The following is a 26,495-nucleotide window of genomic DNA, read 5'->3' as shown; positions in this document are numbered from 1 at the left end:
TTTCTGAAACATCATAGCAGCTGTTTCTACGCTGACAGTGCTTACATTTCATTCCTGTCATGTAGCTTTTATTTACACTAGCATATAAACTGGATAATTTAAGCTCCAAAATGACAGAAATTTTAAGGGAAAATTGAGTCTGAAAAGTGACTGTATACAAAGGGCATTTGCAGGTTCCTTATTTGTACTGGTAACTCCATTTCACATTTGCTTATTTTACAAGTAAAACGTTTTTTTCCTAACTTCCAGAACCAAAAACTCACCCTGATATCGTAGTCAATATCAGTTCTTGGCTTATGCACCACCACCAATAAAAGATTCTTCAGGTCAGATGGTACCTTCAATTAAACTTTCCCTTAGACTGAAACAGTGGGGTTATGCAGGTATTATTGAAGTAAAATGGGGCCTGCAGATTCTTTTACTGATGATGATGCCTGAACCAGAAAAAAACCCAGCTTGACATTCAGATGGCAGGATGAGCTTGTGGTACTAGCATTTAAGGGGGAAATCATTTCACATGTAAAATGAGCAAGTGTCATGTCGAGTCACGGGCAATAAATATGAATGAAACCTAGGTGTCATTTATAGTCACCTGCCAGAGTAGAATTATTTAAAGACCTTGCTTTTAAAACCTGGTGTACAAATTTGGGTTTCTCCTTCAGCAAACATAATGGCAGTTTTTGGGGTGAGGAGAACTAAAATGGAGTAGCACTTGTGCTTCTTAACTACTAGTGCCACACTGAAAAGTAAACTTTGAGCACAGCCAAGTGTTAGCTTTGCTACTTCTGTTGACTTCAATGCAAGTAACATAGTTTATAAGTTCTGCATGAAGTTTTAGCTATCTACCTTAATTGGCTTTTTGTGGGCAAAGGAGAGGGCTCTGGTGTATTTAGATTCTAACACTACTACAGCTAAAAGGCATTGTTATGTACGGGCAGGATTCTAAGTTGAATGTAAAGAAGAATTGCAGGGAAAGCTTTCAAAGCTATCATAAAAAAAAAAATTGTTTCTTTGGTACAGCATCATTTACAACTCCTTTCCCTATATTCTCCTATAGTACGAAAAACTCTTAAATATGTTTTGTTTTAATTTTGTTGTCTTCAGCACAAAGCGTGTGGACCATTCAAACACAAGACTCGCTTCCCAGCTTGATAGAAATCCAGGTAATAGTCCTACTTTTTGGTTGAAATGAGAGTGGAGATGTGAGTCTGTCATGTACAGATATTACTAACATGAAAGGGACACACATCAACTTCCATTTGCGTCTGGGAACTCCTTATGACAGAATTAAAAATTGTGTTTGCATATCAAGTTGAGGTTCCCCTCCTACACTGAATGTTATGACTGCGGTACACGTAGCCCAGCTTATAATTGGTTTCTTTTAAAGTGTTTGACTTGTGTGTATTTATATACATAGCACCCTCTGTAATCTAATTTATGTGGGGGGAAATACCTACCTCTTTTATAAATGTAGTTAATCTTCAGAGGGTTTTGCTTTAGCTGGAGAAGGGAATTATTACAGAAGTAAACTCAATGTACTTTGACACTAAAGTTCCTACTAGCTTAACTGTGAATAACTTTAACTACGGACAATGTCTGTACCCTAACCATTAGGGTTTTTTTTTATTGTTATGTCTGAACCAATTAGGAATAGTTTCAATCACCTAGGAAGAGGCATAACATTTACATTTTATTGTGTGCACAAAACAAACCGATTGATCCAATGATGGAATGAGGACCTCTTTCTTTTGGAAATGAACTGATCAAGCTCCACCATTACCTTTCTTGCTAAATCACACAACTACAAAGGTGGTAGCAATTTTTTAGATCAGTGGTTAACTCTTCCTTACTCATCACAGCTGTATTTTCTGATATCTTCTTTTCCTCCTCCTTTTTTTTTTCCTTTCTGCCATTCCATTGTCTGCCCTCACATCCCCTTTTCTCCAACTCTTCCCCAAACTACCATATACACCTCTACCCCGATATAATACGGTCCTCGGGAGCCAAAAAATCTCACTGCCTTATAGGTGAGACCACGTTATATCGGGTTTGGTCCGGTACGGTGCCGGTACGCCGTGCTGGACTGTACTGGCTTCCCCGGCAGTGATTTAAAGGGCCCGGTGCTCCAGCCACTGTGGGGAGCCCTGGGCCCTTTAAATCAACGCAGGAGCTCTGGCAGCGGGGCTCAGGCGGTGATTTAAAGGGCCTGGGGCTCCCCACTGCTTTACTGCGTTATAGCCAAATTTGTGTTATATCAGGTCGCATTCTATTGGGGTAGAGGTCTGCTCTGCCTTGTTTTTCTTCTTTCCATGCCTACCTACTTCTCCCCTTCCTGTTGCAGTATCCACACAGCTGTTTTGTTTTCTGTAGGGTTTGAGTGCTGTGAACAAGGGCAATTTGGGAACTGGGAACTGAGCACTGCTTAAAGGGTATCTAGGTGCCAGGGCGGTGGGATCCTAAAGTAGTACTACTGATTGTTGCTTGATTCCTTTGGGCCTATGTCCTTAAGCATAGCAGTGCATGGAGTTAGGTACATGGGTGTAGTATGAGTGAAACTGAAGGAGTGGCTTGGAGATCACAGAAATTTAATGGTTAGGTTTAAACAAACAAAACTGATTAATCTATCAATGCATTCAGAATAAATTCCAGTTAGTTGAATAGTTGCCTCTATAAAAAGAGATTGAGATCTTTGAAATAACATTACATTCACTGCTGCATTTTCTTGATGGCAAAGTACAAGTTTTAATTGATAAAAGCTTGGGTGTTTCCTGCAGGTTCAGATGATAACAACCTGAATTCAATCTTCTATGAGCATTTAACCCGTTCCCTTCAGCACAGCCTGTGTGGAGACCTGTTGCTGGGGCGGTGGGGGAACTACAGTACTGGGGACTGCTTCATCCTAGCTTCTGACTACCTCAATGCACTAGTACACCTTATAGAGATAGGAAATGGTCTGGTCACCTTCCAGCTGAGGGGGCTTGAATTCAGAGGTAAGAGTTCTATGCTTTGATTACTCATTTGGTTGACTTACAAAGTTGACTCGTTTTTTGAGAAGTTTAACTTATTTACGGTTTGGTTCTCTAAACCACTGGCTTTGAACTTGGGCTTCAGGGTTTCTGTGTCCACTGTTATGTAAGTGGGAGAAAACCAGAGCTCTATAACCGAGCTAATATAGGTTTCTCATTACATTTTAATGTGTTACACCTACAATGATGGACAGTTACTCTCTTTTCCTATACCTGAGTTGCATGTTTGAATATAGAGTGGTAAATTAAAACTAAGCAATTTTAATTTTTTTCATTAAATAGTTAAGCTAGAGACAGTAGTTTAATTTACCTGCTGTTCACAGAAACATAATTTGTGATGTATTCTGCTGTCTCAAACTTTAAAATATCAATTATCTTCAAATTAGTCATCTAAATTCTTACTTTCCTTAACATCCCCTAAGGCACTTACTGTCAGCAACGAGAAGTAGAGGCCATCACCGAGGGAGTAGAGGAAGATGAAGGGTTTTGTTGCTGTGAACCTGGCCACATCCCACATATGCTTTCGTTCAATGCTACCTTTGGCCAACGCTGGCTGGCATGGGAAGTGCTTGTGACAAAGTATGTTCTGGAAGGCTACAGCATCACAGACAACAGTGCCGCTTCCATGCTTCAAGTCTTCGATCTTCGGAAAATTCTCACCACTTATTATGTCAAGGTATGGCTCTGCACCTAGCAAATGCGGCTGTGGGGGGTATTCAGCTGTCCTTCAACATAATGTTATTTTGGGGAATTGGAAGCATGAGTACTTTGTGTGTATATAGTGCCTTTCATCAGGAGGATTACACAATGCGATATAAGTTATGAATACATGAATCTCTCATTCACCGTAGGAGAACAGCTTGTTTGAGGGTATGTCTACACGTTGAGCTGGGGGTGTGATTTATAGCTAGGGCACTACCAAATTCATGGCCATGAAAAATGTGTCATGGACCATGAAATCCAGTCTTCCCTGTGAAATCTGGTCTTGTGTGCTTTTAGCCTATACTATACAGATTTCACAGGGAAGACCAGCATTTCTTAAACTGAGGGTCCCAACCCAAAAGGGAGTTTCTGGGGCTTACAAGGTTATTTCAGGGGGGTCCTGGTATTACCATCCTTACTTCTGCGCTGCATTCAGAGCTGGGCAGCTGGAGAGTGGCAGCTGTTGGCCGGGCATCCAGCTCTGAAGGCAGCGCCCCGCCAGCAGCAGTGCAGAAGTACGGGTAGCAATACCATACTATGCTACCCTTACTTCTGTCCTGCTGCCTTCAGAGCTGGGCAGCCAGAGAGTGGAAGCTGATGACTGAGGGTCCAGCTCTGCAGACAGCCGCACATAAGTAAGGGTGGCAATACCGTACCATACCATGCCATCCTTACTTCTGTGCTGCTGCTGCTGGCAACGGCTCTGCCTTCAGAGCTGGGCTCCTGGCCAGCAGCCACCATTCTCCAGCTGCCCAGCTCTGAAAGCCGCACTGCCGCCAGCAGCAGCACAGAAATAAGGGTAGCAGTACTGCAAGCCCCCTACAATCATAGAATCATGGAAGATTAGGGTTGGAAGAGACCTCAGGAGGTCAGCTAGTCCAACCCCCTGCTCAAAGCAGGACCAACATCAACTAAACTTTCACAATAACTTTGTGAAAAACCCTTTTCCCCCCCCACCCCCCTTGGGTCAGGACGCCTACAATTGACAACACTGTAACATTTTAGATTTAAATAACTGAAATCATGAAATTTATGATTTTTAAAATCCTATGACCGTGAAATTGACCAAAATGGACCGTGAATTTGGTAGGGCCCTATTTATAGCGCAAGGAGCTAGTGTGAGTATGTCTCCTGGAGCTGAGAATCAAGTGTAGACATGCCCTGTGGTAAAGTGTAACAGCTATTTTCACATTTGGACAGCCATGTAACACAATAATTTAGGACAGAGAGTGACTACTGTATCCAACTGAAACATCAGTGGAAGCTTAGGGGACAGAAGGTAATTACCCAAATATGAACCTGGCCAGGACAGAGCTGAAGAAGGAAAAAAGTTCCATCCCCTCCCCCACCACTATTACAAAATATCCAAACCCTAAAACTCCTCCTTGCTGTTCGATTGATACCTTTGAACAATCATTGTCTTTGTTTCAGATCTGGGTAAGTGCACCTTTGTTAAGGTTATTTACATAAATATTTTTAACAAAGTTTTCCTGCCATTAATTATTGCAAATCCAAAACTAAGATAGGCCTTGTTGAACCTGGGGGAATGTAGGGAGCCTGCCATACTCTCATTGCTTGCAAAGGTTGCACATAAATACTATTTTGTGTTAATGATAGGAAATTATACTTGTGATCTCTTCATTCCCAAGAATCCCAAAACTCTCTATTAAGTATTTACAGGCACCATCTTTGAAATGCAGCCACCTCTGGGATGGGGGAGTGGGGGTAGAAGGCCACTGTCATGCACATCGCTGCATAACAATGTTAGAGGGAAAATATTAGCCAGAGACTCCCTGGAAAATGTCTACTTCTGCAAAAAGATGCCAGTTGCCACATCTTCAATGGTCACCCTGAGCCAACAGGCCTTGATCTCTTCAAAAGATCGATGTCTCAAATATAATCATAACCTTTCATATTTCTGAGGGGTAAATAAATCTGGCCTTGAAATACTTGTCAGACTTATGGTTCACATTTAGAAGGCTCTTTTTGCAGCCACAAGGGCTTGAAGTTTGTTTTTTCTTAACTAAAAACATTAAATTCAGTCCTTTTTTAAATAACATACCAAAGAAACAAGCCTGTCACAAATCCCCCACTAATCAAACCTGGTGCACTTTCAAGCAGTATGGTGTGCTATTTCCATCCTCATGTGTAACAGAGAAATACACAATTTAATGCAACAAATTAGATTTAAACTATTTCCTTGATATGTAGTATAGGTTGTTATATTTTCAACTTGTACCATTTCAGGGCATTATCTATTATGTGTCAACCTCCCCCAAGCTGGAGGAATGGTTAGCTAATGAGACAATGCAGGAAGGATTACAGCCATGTGCAGACTGCAACTATGTTGATGTGGACCCTACATTTAATCCAAATATTGATGAGGATTATGACCATCATCTAGCAGGGGTCTCCAGAGAAAGCTTCTGTGCAACTTACCTCAACTGGATAGAGTACTGCTGCTCCCGAAGAGAAAAGGTAGGCGTGACCAGAACTATTAAACTTTTCTAGGAAAGTCTCTTAAATATGTTTTCTTTGGTAGGGTTGGATTTAACTGTATATTAAAATTTAGATTTCAAATTAATTTGTAGGAAAGTGTTACATTGGGTTTGGGTTGATGAGTTAATGCTTTGACCTTGATCTCTTGAGACCAAAATTCAAATTAATCTTAGATTGCAAGTAGTGTATTATGTAGTTGGAAGTGCACTAGGGAAAGGAGGAGGTGACCAAATCACACAACATAATTTGGCTTGATTGGGCCTCTGCTTAGGCAGAGAAGAGTGGTCTTAGAATAGCCATGGTGTCACTCATGTTCATCAAAACAACCCTAACTGCAAAATAATTTCTCTATAGTATCTAAAATCAACTGCCAAAAGCATTGCTAGGTACGTCATGGTCAAATTTGAAGCTCTTCTCTGGACCACTTCATCTGGATGAGCACTTCATCTCCTAGCCTCTTTGTCCTCTCTCCAAACCTCCTGCACACTTTTAAGGAAGTTTATACAAAAGTGTGTCTAGAGAATTACACTGGCATCTGTCTGCTTATTTAAATTCTCAAATGTGTGGTTTGACCATGAATAGACATGGTCTTCAGGGAGTGGGTAAAAGGGTCTCCTGATCCTTTAGATTTAATGAAGTACCTGGGTCTTTAGAGTGGGAAGCTCATTGGAGATAAGTGACTAAAAGGAGGCCCCTTCTAGAAAGTATAATATTTGAAACCTTTTTTAGATGTGGAGAATGGCCATCAAAGAAAACTGTCTGCCTCTATTACATGACCATCACTTGGCAATTATTTTGTGGGGGTGGTGGAAAGCAGATTCAATAACTTGGATACATGACATTTTACTGCCTAGAGAATTATCTTTATAATGAAGTGTTACATCAGTAGTGCTTCTTTACAAAGCACCACACACATGGCTTTTTGCTCTGCGTGTTTTGATGAGTGGAAGCAGTCTACATACTTCTGAAGTTATCAACAATATATATTTGTGAGTTAACTTTCAAGTGAGAGGTGTATGTCTGGTCCATTAAAATGCCTGTTACATCTCTATTCATCAAGACTAGTCTTTTTATGAATCAAACCTAGAATTGAAGAACAGAGTATGCATGCAGGATAGTATGTACTGTATTCAGCTTGCAATCAATTCAAATGGCAAATGTAGTGCTTTTTTGTACAAATCTCATTAGTAAGGCAGCGTTTACAAAGCACTGTTTGAAAAGAACCCCTAATTTGAATTCGGGTGCTTCTGAGTGCCAACCCATTTTTATTTAGCATAAGTGCCATTTGAAGTTGATTTCTAGTAGCTTTCTGTATTTGCCTTTTTGTCACTCCTATCAGAATACATTTTGCTATAGTATGAATCTTTCCCTACCTTCTCCACATGACTCTTTATTTTTTAATGTATTTATTACTACCAGCCGCTGGATGCAGATAAAGACTCCTCCTTGGTGACTCTTTGTTACGGACTCTGTGTTCTGGGGCGGAGAGCTTTGGGGACTGCTTCCCATCATATGTCTAGGTAATACTACGCTCTTGTTCTTAGGGATTTTGGAGGAGAGGAGCCTGCGAGCATCTAGGTTTGGGGTAATGGCTTACTCTTTATACAAAAGCAATGTTCTTCTTGGACCCCCCAAAGGAACAGATACTCTAAGCCACCCTCCTTCATAAATATTGTGGATGATCCAGTGAAGATATGTCAGGGTTCAGCAAATGAAGGATGTAGAAGACTTGAAGCTGAACATCTCACTTCCTTAACTAATTGAAGTTGAGAGTGGTGGAGTGGAGGGCCTTCACGCCTTCCTTGTCCATGATACCTGCTGAAAAATGAGCAGGATTAATCAAGTTTTGAAATTGAACTTCATTCCTTGCTCCAAGCATGAGGCCTATATATAAAAAGGGGTGCAGAGAGGAGTGTTGTAACACATGGCACACAGAATAATCTTCATCGAGATGCAGGTTAGACCAGTGGTACAGGTTCATTGGCCTGCCCAGTTCATGTCACCTGTGGTTGGTAGATGTTGTGTTACAGATTAGTGTCAAATTTAGTTGTGTGTGTTGGCAAACCGGAAATTGGTGACTCGAAAACACATACTAAAACTTTGTCCTTCTCCTGGACTCCAAGCACAGCACACTTACTCTTTATCACATGTGAAAGGACAACTGTTGACTAACTCCTCCTCTGAATTCACCATATTACAGTGAAATTGCCTAGTTGGCCTTCTGAAGGATTGTCACTATATATGATCTTGCTGAAATACAGTAACTTCATTGGGGCTGATCACAAGGTTCATAACTTTCACAAGATCTTTTAAATTAGCTTGGAAAAGCTTAGGAGTCTAAATGCCTGAGTCACTTTTGAAAATAGCAAAAGAGCACTTATAATAATAGCAATTTAGTTTTTAAAAATGTTATTTATAACTAGGAATTGTAAATGGTGATAAATCCTCATGGTGAGTTAAATGAAGGTGATGAGATGAAGCAAAAGAAGGTAGTAAAGCTCTTAATCTTTGCACCAAGAATGGCACAACTGAGGCAGTCTCCTGATGGATACATACACTGTAGTGTTGCACTCCCCTGGAAAGTTCCAGATGCTTTAAAAAAAGTATCAAAATGATGCATTCTTGTAACTTAATTTGACCCTCAGCATTCTTGGTCAAATATATTCTATCTAGTTCCTGTAACTATAGCATGCCCACTGCAAATGTTAATATAATTATCATATTTTTAATTATAGCCATGATGCTGTAACTTAGGTTTTATTTTTTTATCCAGGCCGGCTATTGCCCTCTTCCCCCACAGACTGATCTAATATATTAGAAATTGAAAAAGTGCAGTGAAGGGTGTAAGAAGTGATATGGGGTATGGAACAGCTTCCTTATCAAAAGAGATTAATAAGACTGGCACTGTTCAGCTTGGAAAAGAGATGACTAATGGGAGATGTGATCGAGGTCTATAAAATTATGAATGGAGTGGAGAAGTGAATAAGGAAGTGTTGTTTACCCCTTCACATAATACAAGAACCAGGGGTTGTCCAATGAAATTAATAGGCAGCAGGTTTAACATATAAGGAAGTTACTTCTTCACGCAGTGCACAGTCAACCTATGGAACTCATTGCTGGGAATACTGTGAAGGCCAAAACTATAACTGGGTTCAAAAAAGAACTAGATAAGTTCATGGAGGATAGGTCCATCAATTACTATTAGCCAAGATGATCAAGGATGCAACCCTGTGCTCTGGGTGTCCCTAAGCCTTTGACTGCCAGATGCTGAGACTGGATAACAGAGAATGGCTCACTCAATATTGCCCTGTTCCGTTCATTCCCTCTGAAGCATCTGGCATTGGCCACTGTCGGAAGACCACATGCTGGGCCTGATGGACCATTGGTCTGATCCATTGTGGCCATTCTTATGTTCATATGTGTACAGAGGAATGACAACCGTACCTGTCTCTACAGTTCAGTGTTACATTATGTAAATCAGTATTTCTACTGATCTAATGAAGGGATGCAGCATATGGAGGTTTTTAAATGTGTTAATGTTTTTGGGTTACTTTCCATCCCATACAGTAATTTGGAATCTTTCCTGTATGGGCTGCATGCCCTGTTTAAGGGCGACTTCCGTATCTCTTCAATCCGAGATGAATGGATCTTTGCTGACATGGAATTGCTGAGGAAAGTGGTGGTTCCTGGAATACGCATGTCACTCAAACTACATCAGGTAATGAGGTTAACGGGGGAGGATGTACGGTTTTTTGGCTCTGTCCATACTAATTGATTAAATTTTGATATATGGAGCAGTTCTCCACACAGCTTGCCTGGCCAGCATAGCAAGCTTTAAATCTTGTTTAAGGTAACAGTGTGTTGACTAGAGCTAGCTAAGTCTATAATATGCTTTTAAAGACAGTGTTTTAAATGTTTATAGGGCCCCTTTCATTCTGGCGAATCAAACTGAGGTGAAACCATGTTCAGTTAATACAATATAATCTCTGCCTGGTCAAACTCATTGGCTTGCCTGACTGGTCCTGTTCCCTTTTTGGGAATTCATTCAGTCATTCTTCCTTCCCCTCTCTGTATTTTGAGTAGCTCTAAGGACATGAAATCCTCGCTGTTAAGTGCCTCACGTCAGGCATTTCTTGAGTTGGGACGTTACACTGGGATATCTAATTTAACCATTTTGGTGAAGAAGCGGAAAGTAAGGAGAGGGAAAAAAGAGATAAGGGACTCAAGGGAGGGAAAGAAGGGCTTGTGGGGGTGGATAACTCATACATAGGGAACTAAGCGTAGACTCTGGGGTCACATCACCTCCATATACTGTACTCTCTGCAGCTCATCTCTGGTAAAGATCAGCCTTCTAAGAGAAGCAATGGGGGCAAAAAAAACCAACTGACTTCAAGACTGAGCTTCATAAGTAAATGGAGGAGATGGTATGATGAGATTGCCTGCAATGGCATATGGCCCATCTGCAACTGCTAGTAGCAAAAATCCCCAGCAGCCAGAGATGGGATATTAGATTGGGAGGGTTCTGAGTTACTACAGAGAATTCTTTCCCAGGTGCCTGGCATGTGGGTCTTGTCAATATGCTCAGAGTTCAACTGATGGCCATATTTGGGGTTGAGAAGGAATTTCCCCCTGGGTCAGATTGGGAGAGACCCTGGGGTTTTTTTTGTCTTCCTCTGCAGCATGGGGTGCTGGTCACTTGCTGGTTTAAACTAAACTACAGAGTGGATTCTCTGTAACTTGAAGTCTGTAAATCATGATGTGAGGCCTCCACTAACTCAGCCAGAGGTTCTGGGTCTATGGATGGGTGAGGTTCTGTGGCCTGTGATGTACAGGAGGTCAGATTATATGATTACGATGATCTCTTCTGCCTTAAAATCTGAGTCTGATACAAGGCTTGAAAAATTCACCAGACGCTGACTAGTCGGGGGCCAGTATGAAACAAAAAGGGCCACCTAGTAAGATCCATGTATAACTCCCCAGTGAGAAGCCTACCCGCCCCTGCATACGCAATTGGTTGAATGGGGAGGGTCCTGTTGGTCCTTGGCAGAGTGCAATTCCTGGGCCTGCCTTTCTTTTTTGACTGAGGCGCTGGCTAAAAAATAATCTCCTATATTCAATGCTGCAGAAGTGTGAAAACAACAACCAACATCTAATGTTACTCCTCTACCCCCATCACCAAGGCATCAGCTGCAAATCTCAGAATCACAGTGAACACCTTCCATGTCCTCTTACTGTTCCTGTGTGAGCTTGGCTGCTTTTATCTTCTTGGAGAATTATGCCTTTGAAACAGGGTTTGCCCGAAGCAACACTCTCTCTCTCTCGTGTGAGCCAGAATTTATTTTAATGTACCATTACAGGGCCTTTAATAAAAAATGCTGGTGCAAGTGTTTCCAGAAATTATTTGTAGGTCTAATTATCACTCTGTCCTGAAACAGAGCTTTCACTGTTACTTGAAAATAAAAAGTTTGCATTTCAAAACAGCTTAAATTTGGTATCCGCCACTCCAGTGCAACGGGAGCACAGGGGAAGCAGCAGCTTCCCTGTGTCCACTGTAATATATTGGCAAAGTTCAGCAAATGTAGCAAACATCAACTGAGATGCAACTTGTAGGGAAAAGGGATTGGCAATCCAAAAATCTGTTCTGTTGAAATATGAAAATCATAAAGATCCAAGTTGTGAGCGAATTAAATAAAAAAGCTTGCTCTAATTAAATAGCTCTACAGTGCTTGCTCACTGCAATGTCTGAAAGTCTCCAAAAATTATCATGCAATGACATAGCAATAATTGAGTTAGCTTGTTCCATTAGATCATGGAATTCTCTTAATTTAGCAGTGTATATAAAATGACAAACAGTAGGAGTAAATGCAGAAAACAACATCAGTAGAGTAATATAAAGTCATGGTGAAAGTGGCAGGATTACAATTTACAAATCTTGAAACATTCTCAAGATATTACTTAGGCCACTACAAAGTGTGCACCTGAATATGGTGCGATAAAAGTGAGAAATGGAAAATGTACATAAAAATACAAATATTTTTCAACATAACCCTTTGAACTAATACATAGTACAGATAACTGGTGACTTTTCATTTGCATTGTGGTAGTGCCCTGAGGTATCTCCACTCAGGATTGGGCCCTCATTGTGCTAGGCACTAAAACAATCAAGCAAACAAACAAAAAGAAAAACCCAAACATGTTCTTCACCCTTTAGAATTTACATCTGTACTTTTGTATCAGTAACTTAATACTGAATGGATCCTGTAAATATGTGGTATAAATATGTGGCTAGCAATAGTATGATATTGTGAATGCATGATGAAATACACAGGATGTTTTGTCTGAAACCCAATTTCTTTTTAGTGTGTGACTGTGCGGATCAGTGTTGAACACACATTCATGTATTTGTTTGACTGTATATGAGACCAACTGTTGAAAAGAAGCCTCTTACTGAATACTCAGTACTTTACTTCTTTGGCTTTAAACTTCAAGGCTTCTGAGCCTTTGAAGTAGTTTACTAAAACCTCTCCATAGGCAATGTGACTAGATACACAATAAAATCAGTATGAAAATTATAACAACTAACCGTTCCCAGTAATAGATAAATCCTCCCCACCCCCAAACTTAAAGAAACATTTGATGTGGTGGATATTGAACTCATCTGAACAATGGTGGGAATCCGTTTTTGATTACTGTAATTTTGTGCAGTGCATTATCTATCGTTTCTGAGGTCTGAAATCTCTACTTTTTTTACGCAATTAGCATCTGTGACACTAAGTTGTTCTCAAATAATGCTTTCATTCAGGACCACTTCACTTCCCCAGATGAATACGATGACCCTACTGTCCTCTACGAAGCCATTGTATCCCATGAGCAAAACCTGGTTATAGCACATGAAGGGGACCCTGCCTGGAGGAGCGCTGTCCTTTCCAACTCTCCCTCCCTGCTTGCCCTCCGCCATGTGATGGATGATGGCACTAATGAATATAAAATCATCATGCTGAACAAGCGGTATCTCAGTTTCAGAGTAATCAAGGTGTGTGTTTATTGTGTATGCACGTGGAATGGACATGTGATGTGCTGCTTCATGATGTTTTAGAATTTAGTGTAATCATTACAGAAAACTACTACTTCAGCCCAACCCATTACCTTTCTCAGTAAGTGGTCACTGCATGGGCTGTCCTCATGGAGAGAGAGTACTTAATTGGTTATCAAGATAGTGCTGTCCATGAACATTAAATATTGACAGAAAAAAAAGCATAATGTCATCTCTGAAAATACCTAGTGATAATATCCGCAAAACACAGTTTCAGCAGTCCCTTTATGTTAGTTTCATTGGACCTAATTGTTTATCTTCTTTATTGCCCTCTTGTCCATTATGTGTATGAGGTCTGGAAAGTGTCTTAATACCTTGTAAAGTCAGCATAATACTCCTACTGTATAAACATGGCCCCATGAAAGCATGTCTGTATTGTGACTTGTACTGTTGGTGGCAATTTTGAATTTATCTACAGTTAGACGACAGTGATAAATGTAGCCTTGGTCTGACCATAGCTTTACTTCTGCCCCTTCAGTATTTACACAAATGCCCCCTCTTCTGAACAACGCTTAAGCTTTCCTTCCAGGTCTCTCCATAACTTTGGATTTCAGCTTTATTTCCTGCTGCTCCCCTTTGTCCACTCAAGTGTCATTCTTAAATGGACCTTTTATCTGCTTCATATCATCTTCTCTGTATGTCCCCTACCCCAGCCCAGGTATGTGAGAGAATCCTCAATTAACGTATGCCAAACTGCCACTCACTCTTCAAAAACTAGAATCCAGCTCCTATTCCGTATTTGTGCACTTTATTCTGTACTGTTTGCAGCTTGTGCCCATATATTGAGTCCTTTGAAGCAGAGAGCATGAATGGTTGATGGTTGTACAGTGCTGTGTACACTTTTATATGCTCTGTCCATAATAATGTAATTCTTCTTTGTGTGCTTGCTCATGTCCTTTCCAATGTAGGTGTGTGCTTGCCATGAGCATTGCCACCAGAAAGATTTTACCTCAGTGGTATCCGTCGGGTCAGCTCTGCTGCTCCCTGGAGTTGCGCTCTCACAGATTGAGTATAAGGGACTCTGTCAACCCCCCAGTTCCTTCTTATGGCCCGTGATGGTTGCTGGAACTACGGCTCATTCTTGCTGTTGCAAGTATTTCATAGTGAACTTTTCTCTACTCTTATTGTATATAGTTGATTGTATTTACTAGTTAAGTTTCAGTTATTAAGTTAGTTAGGAACTCTGCTAAGTGGGATTAACTGACCCACCCCCCCAGAACCAGGGCATGCCTGTCTCCAGGTGTCAAGCCTTGTGAATCTTGTCACAAGCCTAAGCCTGTGAGTGACCCCCATTACAGCTGCCCCAAGTGTCTAGGAGAAGCTCAGCTGTGTAGGGATTTTAAGCCAGCACCCAAAAGGATAGAGATGCTAGACTCCGCTCTGTCCTCATGGAGGCAACATTCTGACTTCCACTGGAGCAGGGCCACTTGGACTCGGCACCGGGTACGTTGGCCTCAGTAAGACGCACCCTGGCTTCACTTTGGGATGTCTGGCGTCATTCCCCAGCTCCAGCACCAAGGTGAGATGCTCCGACCATGCCTAAGGAACCTCAGCACCATCAGTCATCCCCGGTGCCAAATAAGGATGCGAATGTGAGAGAGCCCAGCCACCGTTCACTGTCATTGGTGCCTAGGAAGAAGCAAAGGAAGACCGACAGAGGCTGATCACCTACACCGAGGTCAGTGGGACAGAGAAATGCTGCCAGGGTGCAACCCACATCGGGCTGTCCTCGGGCTTGCCGCACAAGGTCCAACAAACTTTGCAGGACCTGCCATTTGAAGATGCATCAATCTTTTCAGAGCGGACAGACTCCAAACTTCAGTTTTTAGAAGAGTCAAGGGCCACAGCAAACGGCTCACTTCTTCCTCCCGCCTGCTTGACAGGACTATAGCAACAGGAAGAGCAGGGGCTACAGGAGGAAACCGCCCCCACAGTCTTCATCTGTAGCTGCACCCCCGGACACTTGGCGGGGTCAAAGCAGGCTTTTTGATGGGATGCTCGAGGACAATGTACCAGGACAGTTTATGGATCGAAATTCCCCAGAATTATCCCACTTTGACTGAGTGCTATGCATGGTCGCAGTGGGATACACCCTTCAATTTTTTTGTTCCCCTCCTTGCCACCTTCCCTCCCCGTTCCTCTTCGGGGACCCTTCTCACAAACAACTTCTAACCCAAGATGTGCAATCACTCTTAAGAGTGGGATCAGTGGAGGAGGTTCCCCCAGAGCTAAGGGGTTGAGAGTTCCACTCCCGATATTTCCTAATCCCAAAAGCCAATGGCAGTCTCAGACCGATTCTGGACCTGCGAAACCTCAACAAATTCACGAAGAAGCTGAAATTCCACATGGTCTCCTTGGTCTCCATCATTCCCTCCTTGGATCCAGGGGACTGGTACGCTGCCCTTGACTTAAAGGACGCATATTTCCACATTGCCATCTTTCAGGGACACGGAAGTTTCCTCAAATTTGTCATGAACCATGTGCACTACCAATTTATGATGCTCCCATTCTGTCTCTTGGCGGTCCCTCGGGTATTCACGAAGTGCATGTCAGTTGTTGCAGCCTTCTTGAGGAGATAAGGAGTTCAGGTTTACCCATACCTCGATGATTGGCTGATGAAAAGTCAATCCAGACTCCAGGTAAAGACAAATGTGAGACTAATACAGTCAACCTTCCAGAACTTAGGTCTGTTCATAGATGCACAGACATCCACCTTCTTCCTGGTCCAGAGGATAGAATTCATCAGGGCAGTACTGGACTTACTAAAGGCCAGAGCTTCGCTCGCAGAAGCATGCTTCCAAGCATAGAAAGCTTATAGAAACATATAGAAAGCCTCAAGAATCACCCTGTCATCATGGCAAGAAATTGCTTACAGCTCCTGGGCCACATGGCGTCTTGCACCTATGTGGTTCATCACAAGACTTCAGCTCATACCTCTCCAAGCGTGGCTGGCGTTAGTATACTCGCCACACCTACATCATGTAGACTCAGTCACTACAGTTCCCCCATTGGTGATTACTTCCCACAATTGGTGGCTAGACCTGCTAACAGTGTGCACAGGAGTCCCTTTCTCAAGACCCCAACTGTTAGTCTCTCTCATCAGACACTTTGGCAATGGGATGGTGACCTTGCTTGGACTCACTCAGGGCCTCTGGTCTCCAGAAGAGCTCTTGTTGTACATCAATGTCAGAGAGCTCAGGGCAGTTCGCCTGGCCCACCAGGCATTCCAAACCCATGTAGCAGGCAGGTGCATGTCAATCCTTACAGGCAACACAACAGCCATGTTCTCTATCAACAGATAGGGTGGAGCACACTCTTCTCACCTGTGTCAGGAGGCACTTTGCTTATGGGAATTTTGCAGAGCCCACTCGATTCACCTCAAGGAAATCTATCTGCCAGGTTCTCAGAATCAACTTGCTGATCACCTCAGCAGGGTTTTCTCCAACCACCATGAGTGGTCCATCTGCCTAGAGATTTTACAAGTCATCTTCCAGAAGTGGGGAACTCTCCAAATAGATCTATTTGCAATGATGTGCAACGGGAAGTATCTCCAATTCTGCTCTTTCCTGGGCCACAGTCCAGGATCTCTGACAGATGTCTTCCTCTTGCCCTGCATTCTCATCCATTCATCTCATACACAAGGTCTTGCTGAGGATTAGATGGGACAGAGCAGGAGTCATCCTGATAGCCCCAGCCTGGCCACGCCAGCACTGGTTCACAGTGCTCTTGAACCTATCAGTAGAAACACCAATCCAACTACCTCAGGTTCCAGACCTGATATCCCAGGACCACAGTCACCTGTGTCACCCAAACCTCAAGGCTTTTCATCTCATGGTCTGGAAGCTCATGCTCCGGACTAGTTCAAGAAGTTCTTTTAGAGAGTAGAAAGCCATCCGCTAGAACTGTGTACCTGGCAAATTGGAAAAGGTTCTTGATCTGGTGAGCGCAGAAAGGTGTCTTGCCCATGCAATCATCAGTACCATTCATTCTGGACTGCTTGCTACACCTGAAACAGCAGGGGCTATTGGTTTAATCGATTAGCGTCCACCTGACTACTATTTCAGCTTTTCGTCTGTGGGTGAATGGCTGGTCCATCTTTGCTTTGCAAACTCGATCTGCAGACGGTTTTTCAAGGGACTTGACAGGCTGTACCCCATGGGATCTCAACTTGGTGTTCTCAAGAATCATGGGTTCCCCATTCGAGCCATTGGCAATGTATTCTCTGCTCTGTTTGTCCTGGAAGGTGGCTTTCATGGTGGCCATTACTTAGGCCAGAAGGGTATCGGAGATTAGGGCCCTTACTTCAGAACCTCCATACACAGTATTCTTCAAGGACAAGGTTGAGTTATGTCCTCACCCAGTCTTTATCCCAAAGATGGTTTCACAATTCCATAGTAATCAGGACATATTCCTTCTGGTCTTCTATCTGAAACTGCATGCCAACAAACAGGAGCAGAGGCTTCACTAACTAGATGTCAATGCATGCTGGCCTTTTACACGGAAAGAACCAAATCCACTTTGAAAAAGACTCAATTTTATGTGGCTGTTATAGACAGGATGAAGGGTCCTTCAGTCTCAGCCCAGAGAATTTCATCATGGATCACGTCCTGTAGCCACAAATGCTATGATCTGATGAAAGTCCCTGCTCTGTCCCTGACAGCACACTCCACAAGGGCACAAACTTCGTCAGTTGCATTTGTGGCACAGTTCCCTATCTAGGACATCTGTAGAGCAGGAGTGTGGTCTTCGGTCCACACTTTTGCCTCTCACTATGCCATGATTCAGTAGGCTAAAGATGATGCTAGCTTTGGCAGAGCAGTGTTACAGTCTGCTTGTCAGTGAACTCCAACCCCCACCCCTTACATCTGCTTGGGAGTAACCTACATTAGAATGGACGTGAGCAAGCACTTTAGAAGAAAAAACGGTTACTAACCTTCTGTAGCTGCTGTTCTCCGAGATGTGTTGCTTATGTCCATTCCAAAACCTCCCACTCCTACCTCACTATTGGAGTTAGCCAGCAAGAAGGAACTGAGGGGTCGGCGGGTCGGCAGGGTCCTTTATACCAGCGCCATGAGAGTGCAACTCCAGAGAGCACCACACCCGACCTGATGGATACCACAGAGGGAAAAACTTTCCTGCGGCAGTGCTCGGGGCAAGCACACACCCATATTGGAATGGACATGAGTAACACATCTCAAAGAAGAACAGTTACGGAAGGTTAGTAGCTTTTTTTTTCTTTCTTCCTCTCCTTGACTAGTTTTCCAATATGTCCTTTTTGTCCTTGATTTTTTTTGCTGTTCTTTTGCAGGTAAATAAGGAGTGTGTGCGTGGCCTCTGGGCTGGGCAGCAGCAGGAACTTGTCTTCCTGCGTAACCGTAACCCAGAAAGAGGGAGCATCCAAAATGCAAAGCAGGCTTTGAGGAATATGATCAATTCTTCCTGTGACCAGCCCATTGGATACCCAATCTATGTCTCACCTTTGACTACTTCCTATTCGGATAGCCATGATCAGCTCAAGGAGTTTCTTGGGGGAGCTATCAGTCTGGGAAATATCAGAAACTTCATAGTGTCCACATGGCACAGGTGAGCTGTGGGAATGAGTTCTCAAGAGCATTCAGCTATTCAGCAACATCACTGTCAATGCTAAGATGTTAGTACATCTTAGCAGAGCATAATTTATGGCATTCAATCACAGAAGTATGGATGCCTCTCAGTATTTTCCCCTTCAATCACAATTGCAACACATAGCCACTGCAAGAGTGTTATTCAGCAGGCCAATTAGAATATCATGTCCAATTTTAACAACTCATTAAATAAAAAAAAATTTCTAGGTGGAAACATTATGCCTTGAGTTGTAATCTCAGCTGTGCCAGTGAGGTGCTGTGGCGTTTGAGTGTGTCACTTTTCAATGCCTCAGTTTATTCTGTCCATAAGAGGAGCATAATTATCTACCTCACAAAGGTGTGGGGAAGATTCATGCAGGTCTGGGACTTTAACATGCTTAAATATGTGAGTAGTCCCACTGAAGTAACTGGGACTCTCTCATGAGTAAAATTATGCAAGGCATTAATGCTTTCAAGATTGATGACTTTGTACAGCACTTTGAATATGTAAGCAACATACCATTCTAAACGTTACAGTATTACATGAGTATTTGACTAAATGTTGGTATAACCATGCTGTACACCTATAGTATATAAGTACAAATTGGCCGCTTCCTCAAAATTGTGTGGTGTATTTACTGCAAACTGTGATGTATCTCTTCTCCACCCCAAACCACTTCTCCAGCATATTGCTAGAATAACCTGTCACAGTACCATAAAAAACATTAGACCTAAGCTAATTATACTTCAAGAAACAAAGAGACTGGGAAAGGATTTAGCAATGTATTTGAGAACAGAAGAACAAGGGTAGTACTTGGGATTGGAGGATGAGTAAATGTGCTTTCTTTAGTGAGTCTAAATGAAGCGTAGCTTTCCAAGCAACATAGTAAAAATAAAAGCTTACAGTCTCTAACTAACAAATTGATTAGCCCACCTAAATGTTCAAATGCTGGCATGGGTAGTATAAAAATCTCAAAGAACCCTGGCACATCATAGTCACTAAAGTATGTCATAATTGAAATCCATTGCTAAAGCAATACGAAAAGAAACAGTTGAAAAGAGCTAACAGTTTTTTCCTGCTCGTTTTAAACATAAAGAGAGAAAAAGTATGAGGAAAAGCTTGAAATTAGAGATCAGATAAATGACTGCCATTATAGACAGACCAGCATAAACTCTGGTGCTAATATGACCATAAAATAGAAGAGCAATAAATTCTAGTGTTTGTTATTAAAAGTATTACCACTGAATTCTCAAAGTCACATTTTTAAATAGTTGGTTCTACATAATAAAAGTAAATATCACTTAAATGTTTGTCAGGAAAATATTTTTAGTGCTGTGTCAGATAGCAACCTACAAGTTGGGGAAAGCATAGTACAGAAGAAAAAGCAATATAGTTGAAACTGATGTCTGGTCACTTTTTTCTGTTCGCTAATACAGTTGATTCTCATTGTGTTCTCAGATTAAGGAAAGGTTGTGGTGCTGGCTGCAACAGTGGTGGAAACATTGAAGATTCAGATGCTGGAGGTGGAGCTTCCTGCACAAGTAACAGTGCAGCTGCCAATGAGTCGCAAAGCAGCATGTCACAAGCAGGAGGGAATTTAATTACAGGGCAGGGCCCTGGAGTGGGACTCCACCCTCCTGTCACATCTCACCCCTCAACATTAGGTAAAACTAACCTAAAGTGTGTATATTATATAAAATACTGGAACTGTACGTAGGCTGTCTGTCCCAGAGGGAATGGTATTTTTGACCACCGTAGATCAGGGCTGGGCTACAAGCACAAAATTAATTTGGTTCTGTAATCTTAATTCCCAATGGAAATGTATTCATATCCAAAAATCACAATGCAGTTTAGCACAATGATGGGTCTCTGGACCACTACTGGAATGGTTTGAGGATTGCAGATCAGGATTGATATGCTGACCAGAGTTGAGTGGGATAACCTTTCATAACACCTCCCTACAGGACGGCTAACCTACACCGGTCCTACTGTTCCCTTGTGTTCACAAATACCAAAATCATAGCAAGAGTTTTATACATGTGAATATCTGTCTTTTATGCTACTAAAACCTTACTGCTACTGTGGAGTAAATTGTCTGTTGCTGCAGGGTTTCAGTTAAACAGTAGCCAAGAAAGTGCCCTTAGTGATCTAGTGAGGAACTGGAGGTAATTGAGCATGTGTTTTTCCTGAGGTATAGTTGCTTTTATTTGCCTTTCAAGAAAAATAAAACTATTTGACAGATTTGTACATTGCCAGCTTCTGAATCTTATCATACCATATAGCATTATAAGGTCCATAATTGTGATGGGGTATCTACAACTGTCTGGCACCAGAGAGGAGCATTAATAAATATGCATTAAATAACACTAATAACAGCTAAAATTCTCATGGTTTTTCTTTGCCAACTTCAAATCTAATTAAACATTTCAGAACTAGTTAAAATGGCAGCAATAGTAACTAAACTTTCTGATGCACACTTAGGAGTGCAGTCAAACCACTTGTTTGACTAAGAATATTTGGTGTTCTGAAACACTGCAAATGTTACTGACAGAATTAGACAACATAGAATGAGAAACCAAACTCTTCAGCATTAAAGAAATACTTCATTAATGCAATAAGAGCTGGGCTCATACCTACAAAGGACACTTACACTTCTGCATCTATGCTCCTAGCAATGTAATATCAGTTTCTTAAACCAGTTAAGATTAACTGAACATATTCAAATATTTCATTGTTGAGAGGACTTTGTAGTACATCTTGTCCCTGAAGTATTCTAGGCATTTCTGATATGCCCATCAATTTTGTATTGAGGTGCCAAAACACTTGTGTAAGTGTCTAAAATCTAAAATGTGTGGCAGGCATGAATTAAAACTATCAACTCTCCTGATTCTGTTTTTGTTTTTTGTTTTCTTTTAGGCACCAGTCACAGCTCCCACTCTGTGCAGTCAAGCCTTGTCAGACATTCCCCTGCCCGTGCCTCGGTAGCCAGCCATTCATCTTATTGCTACAGCAGTCGCCATTCATCACTTCGCACGTCCACTACAGGCTTTGTGCCTTGCCGACGCTCTTCCACCAGTCAGATATCCCTTCGTAACCTCCCATCCTCCATCCAGTCCCGCCTATCCATGGTGAACCAAATGGAACCCACTAGCCAGACTGGCGTTGTCATCGTGCAGCATGGCCTACCCTCTTCCAGCAGCTCCAGCCAAAGCATCCCAGCCTGTAAACAACATGCCCTTGTGGGCTTTCTAGGAACAGAAGGAGGGAATAACGTAACTGATGCACAGTCAGGTGGTAATGCAAGCCCTGCAAACCATATGCAAGCCAAAAGGGATGAAGTTATTTACAGAATCCAGGTGAATCAGCCAGAAGAACACGTTAATCTACACTCTTTTTAGCCCTTATTTTTTCCCCTCGTTACAGTATTTTTATTATCTTCCACCTTGTGGTAACTAAATAACACTATCACTGCCTTCTATCCACACATATGTCCTGGAGTTTCTCAGTGCAGAACAGAAGTGCAGTTATGACTAGAAAGGTTCATCTTTATTTTGCTGAACAGGTGGCCTACTGGAATACTGAGCAATATCTACTCACATTACAGACATGTTTTATTTTAGCACACAGCGGTGAGAGAGTCAGCTAGATTCTGTTCTACTTCATACATTAACAACAAAATTATAAGTTTAGTTTTGCTTGCGGTATCTTTATTTACTGGTTGTAACATGAAAGGCAGAACAGCTTCCTTTGCAGTGCTGGCAGTTTGTATCTTTTGATTTGCAAACTAAGAAAATTTTCTGTAGAAGTCACTGTAAAAATATTGTCCGTTTCCTTTTCATTGTTCACTTCTTGGTTACTGCCACATACAAACTCTTTGAGCAGTTCACCACTGATTTAAGTTGCCAGGGGAAATCTTGGTAGTTTTGTTGAAATCTGGAAGTTAAACACAAACTCTAGCTTATGTGGCTTTCAATAAACCCTTGTATATGTTTACAATAGAGTGTTGCTGGGATAAATTTAGAAGAAGTCACCAGTAGGACAAAGGTTGTATCCAGCTTGTGTCACATGGGGACAAAACTTAATGCCATAGTGAAGCCTGTCTTGGTCATAGTCATTCAGTAACGACAGACAATTGCGAATAAATTTGGCAGGCCTCAGTTTTGTAGCTTTTGTACGCAGGCAGGGGTGGACTAAGTAAAATACAGCTAAGATCTGCTAATGTTCAGGGACGCTCTTTTAAAACTGTTTTTTCCCAAAAATATTTCTTCCATGTCCCTTCTGTAAACTCCTAGTGTGATGGTGGGTATCTAAGCAGCTCCTGCTTGTTCACAAGTTGAGGGAGGTTTTCCACAATGCTTTCCTGCTGACCTCTTCCAAGTGCAGAAAGCCTGTTAATTTCAAAACACTGGCTGGTCTCTGCCAGGGGTGAAAGTAACTTACAGGACTTACCGGTACTGCCAGAGTCCTGAGGGGGGGCATAGCCTAATCCGGAAGAGGTGTGGCCTCAACCAGAAGAGGCAGGGCCTCTCGAGATTTAAAGGCCCTGGGGCATTGCTGTGGCTGGGAGCCCCAGGGCCTTTAAATCAGCCAGAGGCTCCCAGCTGCAGAGGTGGCTGAGAACCCCTGGGGCTCAGGGGCAAATTAAAGGGCCCGGGGCTCAGCCGCCGCAGGGCTCCGGGCCCTTTAAATCCTGGCCCCAGCCCGGCAGCCAAGCTCGGGCGTGGATTTAAAGGGCCCGGAGTTCCCACCGCTGCTGGGAGCCCGAGCCCTTTAAATCCCAGCCCAGCCCGGCCACCGAGCCACAGGCGGAAGCCGGTATGGTCCGGCACAGCGTACTGACTCTCTTGCCGGTACGCCATACTGTACCGTACCGGCTTACTTTCACCTCTGGTCTCTGCTGAGCATCCTAAATGGAACTTAGTTCTTTTACCTGATGTTAAATCCTCTGAGCCTTGTGCTCTACATTCCCAAATCGGGAGGCCTGTGCCACTCAAGTTATTTGAAGTGTAGCTCCTAGCTAACTTAGGGCTTGAATCTGCACTACTGAAATCCACTGAAGCTTTGCCATTGACTTTAGTGGGTGCAAGATCAGTCCTTTAAAGAGCAACATTTTTATGAGTAGCATCTAAGGGAACAGTTATGGGTTCACTATTAACCATTAATTGGCTCCATAATAGTCTAAAATCAATTTCTACTTTTCATTTTAGATAATGGATCCCAGCCAAGTACTGGAAGGGATCAACATGTCTAAAAGGAAGGAGCTGCAGTGGCCAGATGAGGTGATACGACTAAAAGCTGGAAGAAATAGCTGGAAAGACTGGAGTCCTCAGGAAGGCATGGAAGGCCATGTAAGTTTCATTTGGAAGCTGATTTTGTGAATTGGGGCGGGGGGGGGGAGTCAACTTTGTTAAAGGTCAGTCTGAAACACTGTGCAGACACCATTCAAAAGGTATATTTGATCATACACTGATGGAGCAGATGTTCTTTGGAGTTACTACCTGTATGCAAGAAGATGCCTAGATCCTCACTTGAACTGGGTGAAATTTCTGAAACCAGTCCAAAGGGTGCAAGATAGTCTTTACTGCAAAAGTAGGGTTGTCACGCAATTTAAAAAAATTAATCGCACGATTAATCACACTGTTAACCAATAATAGATACCATTTATTTAAATATTTTTGATGTTTTCTACATTTTCAAACATACTGATCTCAATTACAACACAGAATACTAAGTGTACAATGCTCATTTTTAAATTATTTTTTATTACAAATATTTGCACTGTAAAAAAACAAGAAATAGTATTTTTCAATTCACCTCATACAAGTACTGTAATGCAATCTTTGTTATGAAAGTTGAACTTACAAATGTAGAATTATGTACAAAAAAGCTTTAAAAAATAAAACCATCTAAAATTCTTAGAGCCTGAAAGTCCACTCAGTCCTACTTCTTGTTCAGACAAACAAGTTTGTTTACATTTGCAGGAGACAATGCTGCCCTCTTCTTGTTTACAGTGTCACCTGAAAGTGAGAACAGGCATTCTCGTGGCACTGTTGTAGCTGGCATAGCAAGAAATTTATGTGCCAGATGTGCTAATGATTCATATGTCCCTTCATGCATCAACATTCCAGGGGACATGCTGATGATGGGTTCTGCTTGATAACAGTCCAAAGCAGTGCGGACTGACGCATGTTCCTTTTCATCATCTGAGTCAGATTCCACCAGCAGAAGGTTGATTTTCTTTTTCGGTGGTTTGGGTTCTGTGGTTTCCGCATTGGCTTGTTGCTCTTTTAAGACTTTTGAAATCACGCTCCACACCTCGTCCCCCTCAGACTTTGGAAGGCACTTCAGAGTCTTAAACATTGAATGCTGTAGCTATCTTTAGAAATCTCACATTGGTACCTTTGCATTTTGTCAAATCTGCAGCAAAAGTGTTATTAAAATGAACAACATATGCTGGGTCATCATCCAAGACTGCTGTAACATGAAATATATGGCAGAATGCTGGTAAAACAGAGTAGGGGGACATACAGTTCCCCCACAGGGAGTTCAGTCACAAATTTAATTATTATTATTATTTTTAACAAGCATCATCAGGATGGTAGCATGTTCTCTGGAATGGTGGCTGAAGCATGAAGGGGCATACGAATGTTTAGCATATCTGGCATGTAAATACCTTGCAATGCCGGCTACAAAAGTGTCATGCAAATGTCTGTTCTCGCTTTCTGGTGACGTCAATAAGAAGAAGGCAGCATTATCTCCTGTAAATGTAAACAAGCTTGTTTGTCTTAGCAATTGGCTGAACAAGAAGTAGGACTGAGTGGACTTTGTAGGCTCTGAAGTTTTACATTGTTTTGTTTTTGAGTGCAATTATGTAAGGGGAAAAAAAAATCTACATTTGTACGTTGCAGTCTCACAACCAAGAGATTGCTCTTCAATACTTGTATGAGGTGAATTGAAAAATATCATTTCTTTTGTTTATCATTTTACAGTGCAAATATTTGTAATAAAAAATAATACACACTTTGATTTCAATTACAACACAATACAATATTTATGAAAATATAGAAAAACATCCAAAATATTTAATAAATTTCAATTGGTATTCTACTGCTTAATAGTGCAATTAATCACGATGAATTTTTTTAATCGCAATTAATTTTTGAGTTAATCGCATGAGTTAACTGCAATTAATTGACAACCCTATACAAAAGACAACAAACAAACCTAAAGCAAAACCCTTTATGTGCATTGCATTTAAATTACTGTACTATTCACCCAGCCTTCAGTTTTCCTTTCCTAAAATTATCCACTCCTGAGAGTATGCTAAAGATGAATTTACCAGCCAGCCTTAATATTACAGGAATTGCTTGGTTAATAGTATTTGGCTTTAAATCAAATCACTATAATGCAAATAGGGTTGAGTCAATTATATTTAAATGTCACTTTGTTAGATAACATAATTAGGACTCCAGTTCATTTCTGTATATAAAAAGGAAGTTCTGAGATTCAACTGAAAACAAAGATATAGTCTAAGTTTTTTCCAGTGGCGTATTAATTGTAATCCCCTTTCT

General features: G+C 41.8%; 1 protein-coding gene and 1 long non-coding RNA gene across 8 annotated transcripts in view; one reads left to right on the top strand and one right to left on the bottom strand.

Moving 5' to 3' along the window:
- The window catches only part of PCNX1 (pecanex 1), a 131,283-nt gene that overhangs the window by 96,294 nt on the left and 8,494 nt on the right, over positions 1-26,495 (top strand). The window contains exons 25-35 of the mRNA XM_045014974.1: positions 1,105-1,163; positions 2,775-2,990; positions 3,449-3,702; positions 5,976-6,206; positions 7,647-7,747; positions 9,795-9,945; positions 13,030-13,260; positions 18,629-18,903; positions 20,383-20,588; positions 21,841-22,280; positions 24,132-24,272. Coding sequence (XP_044870909.1) covers positions 1,105-1,163; positions 2,775-2,990; positions 3,449-3,702; positions 5,976-6,206; positions 7,647-7,747; positions 9,795-9,945; positions 13,030-13,260; positions 18,629-18,903; positions 20,383-20,588; positions 21,841-22,280; positions 24,132-24,272 — 2,305 coding nt within the window. The remainder of the gene's footprint in view (positions 1-1,104; positions 1,164-2,774; positions 2,991-3,448; positions 3,703-5,975; positions 6,207-7,646; positions 7,748-9,794; positions 9,946-13,029; positions 13,261-18,628; positions 18,904-20,382; positions 20,589-21,840; positions 22,281-24,131; positions 24,273-26,495) is intronic.
- The window catches only part of LOC123369404, a 154,158-nt gene continuing 150,175 nt past the window's right edge, over positions 22,513-26,495 (bottom strand). For all 7 annotated transcript variants that reach the window (XR_006579026.1, XR_006579025.1, XR_006579032.1 and 4 more), the window contains one exon: positions 22,513-22,857. This is a non-coding gene — a long non-coding RNA (uncharacterized LOC123369404). The remainder of the gene's footprint in view (positions 22,858-26,495) is intronic.

This window comes from Mauremys mutica, chromosome 4 (genome assembly GCF_020497125.1).
Source record: "Mauremys mutica isolate MM-2020 ecotype Southern chromosome 4, ASM2049712v1, whole genome shotgun sequence".
NCBI classification, from domain to species: Eukaryota; Metazoa; Chordata; order Testudines; family Geoemydidae; genus Mauremys; species Mauremys mutica.
This window is presented reverse-complemented; position numbering and strand designations above follow the sequence as displayed.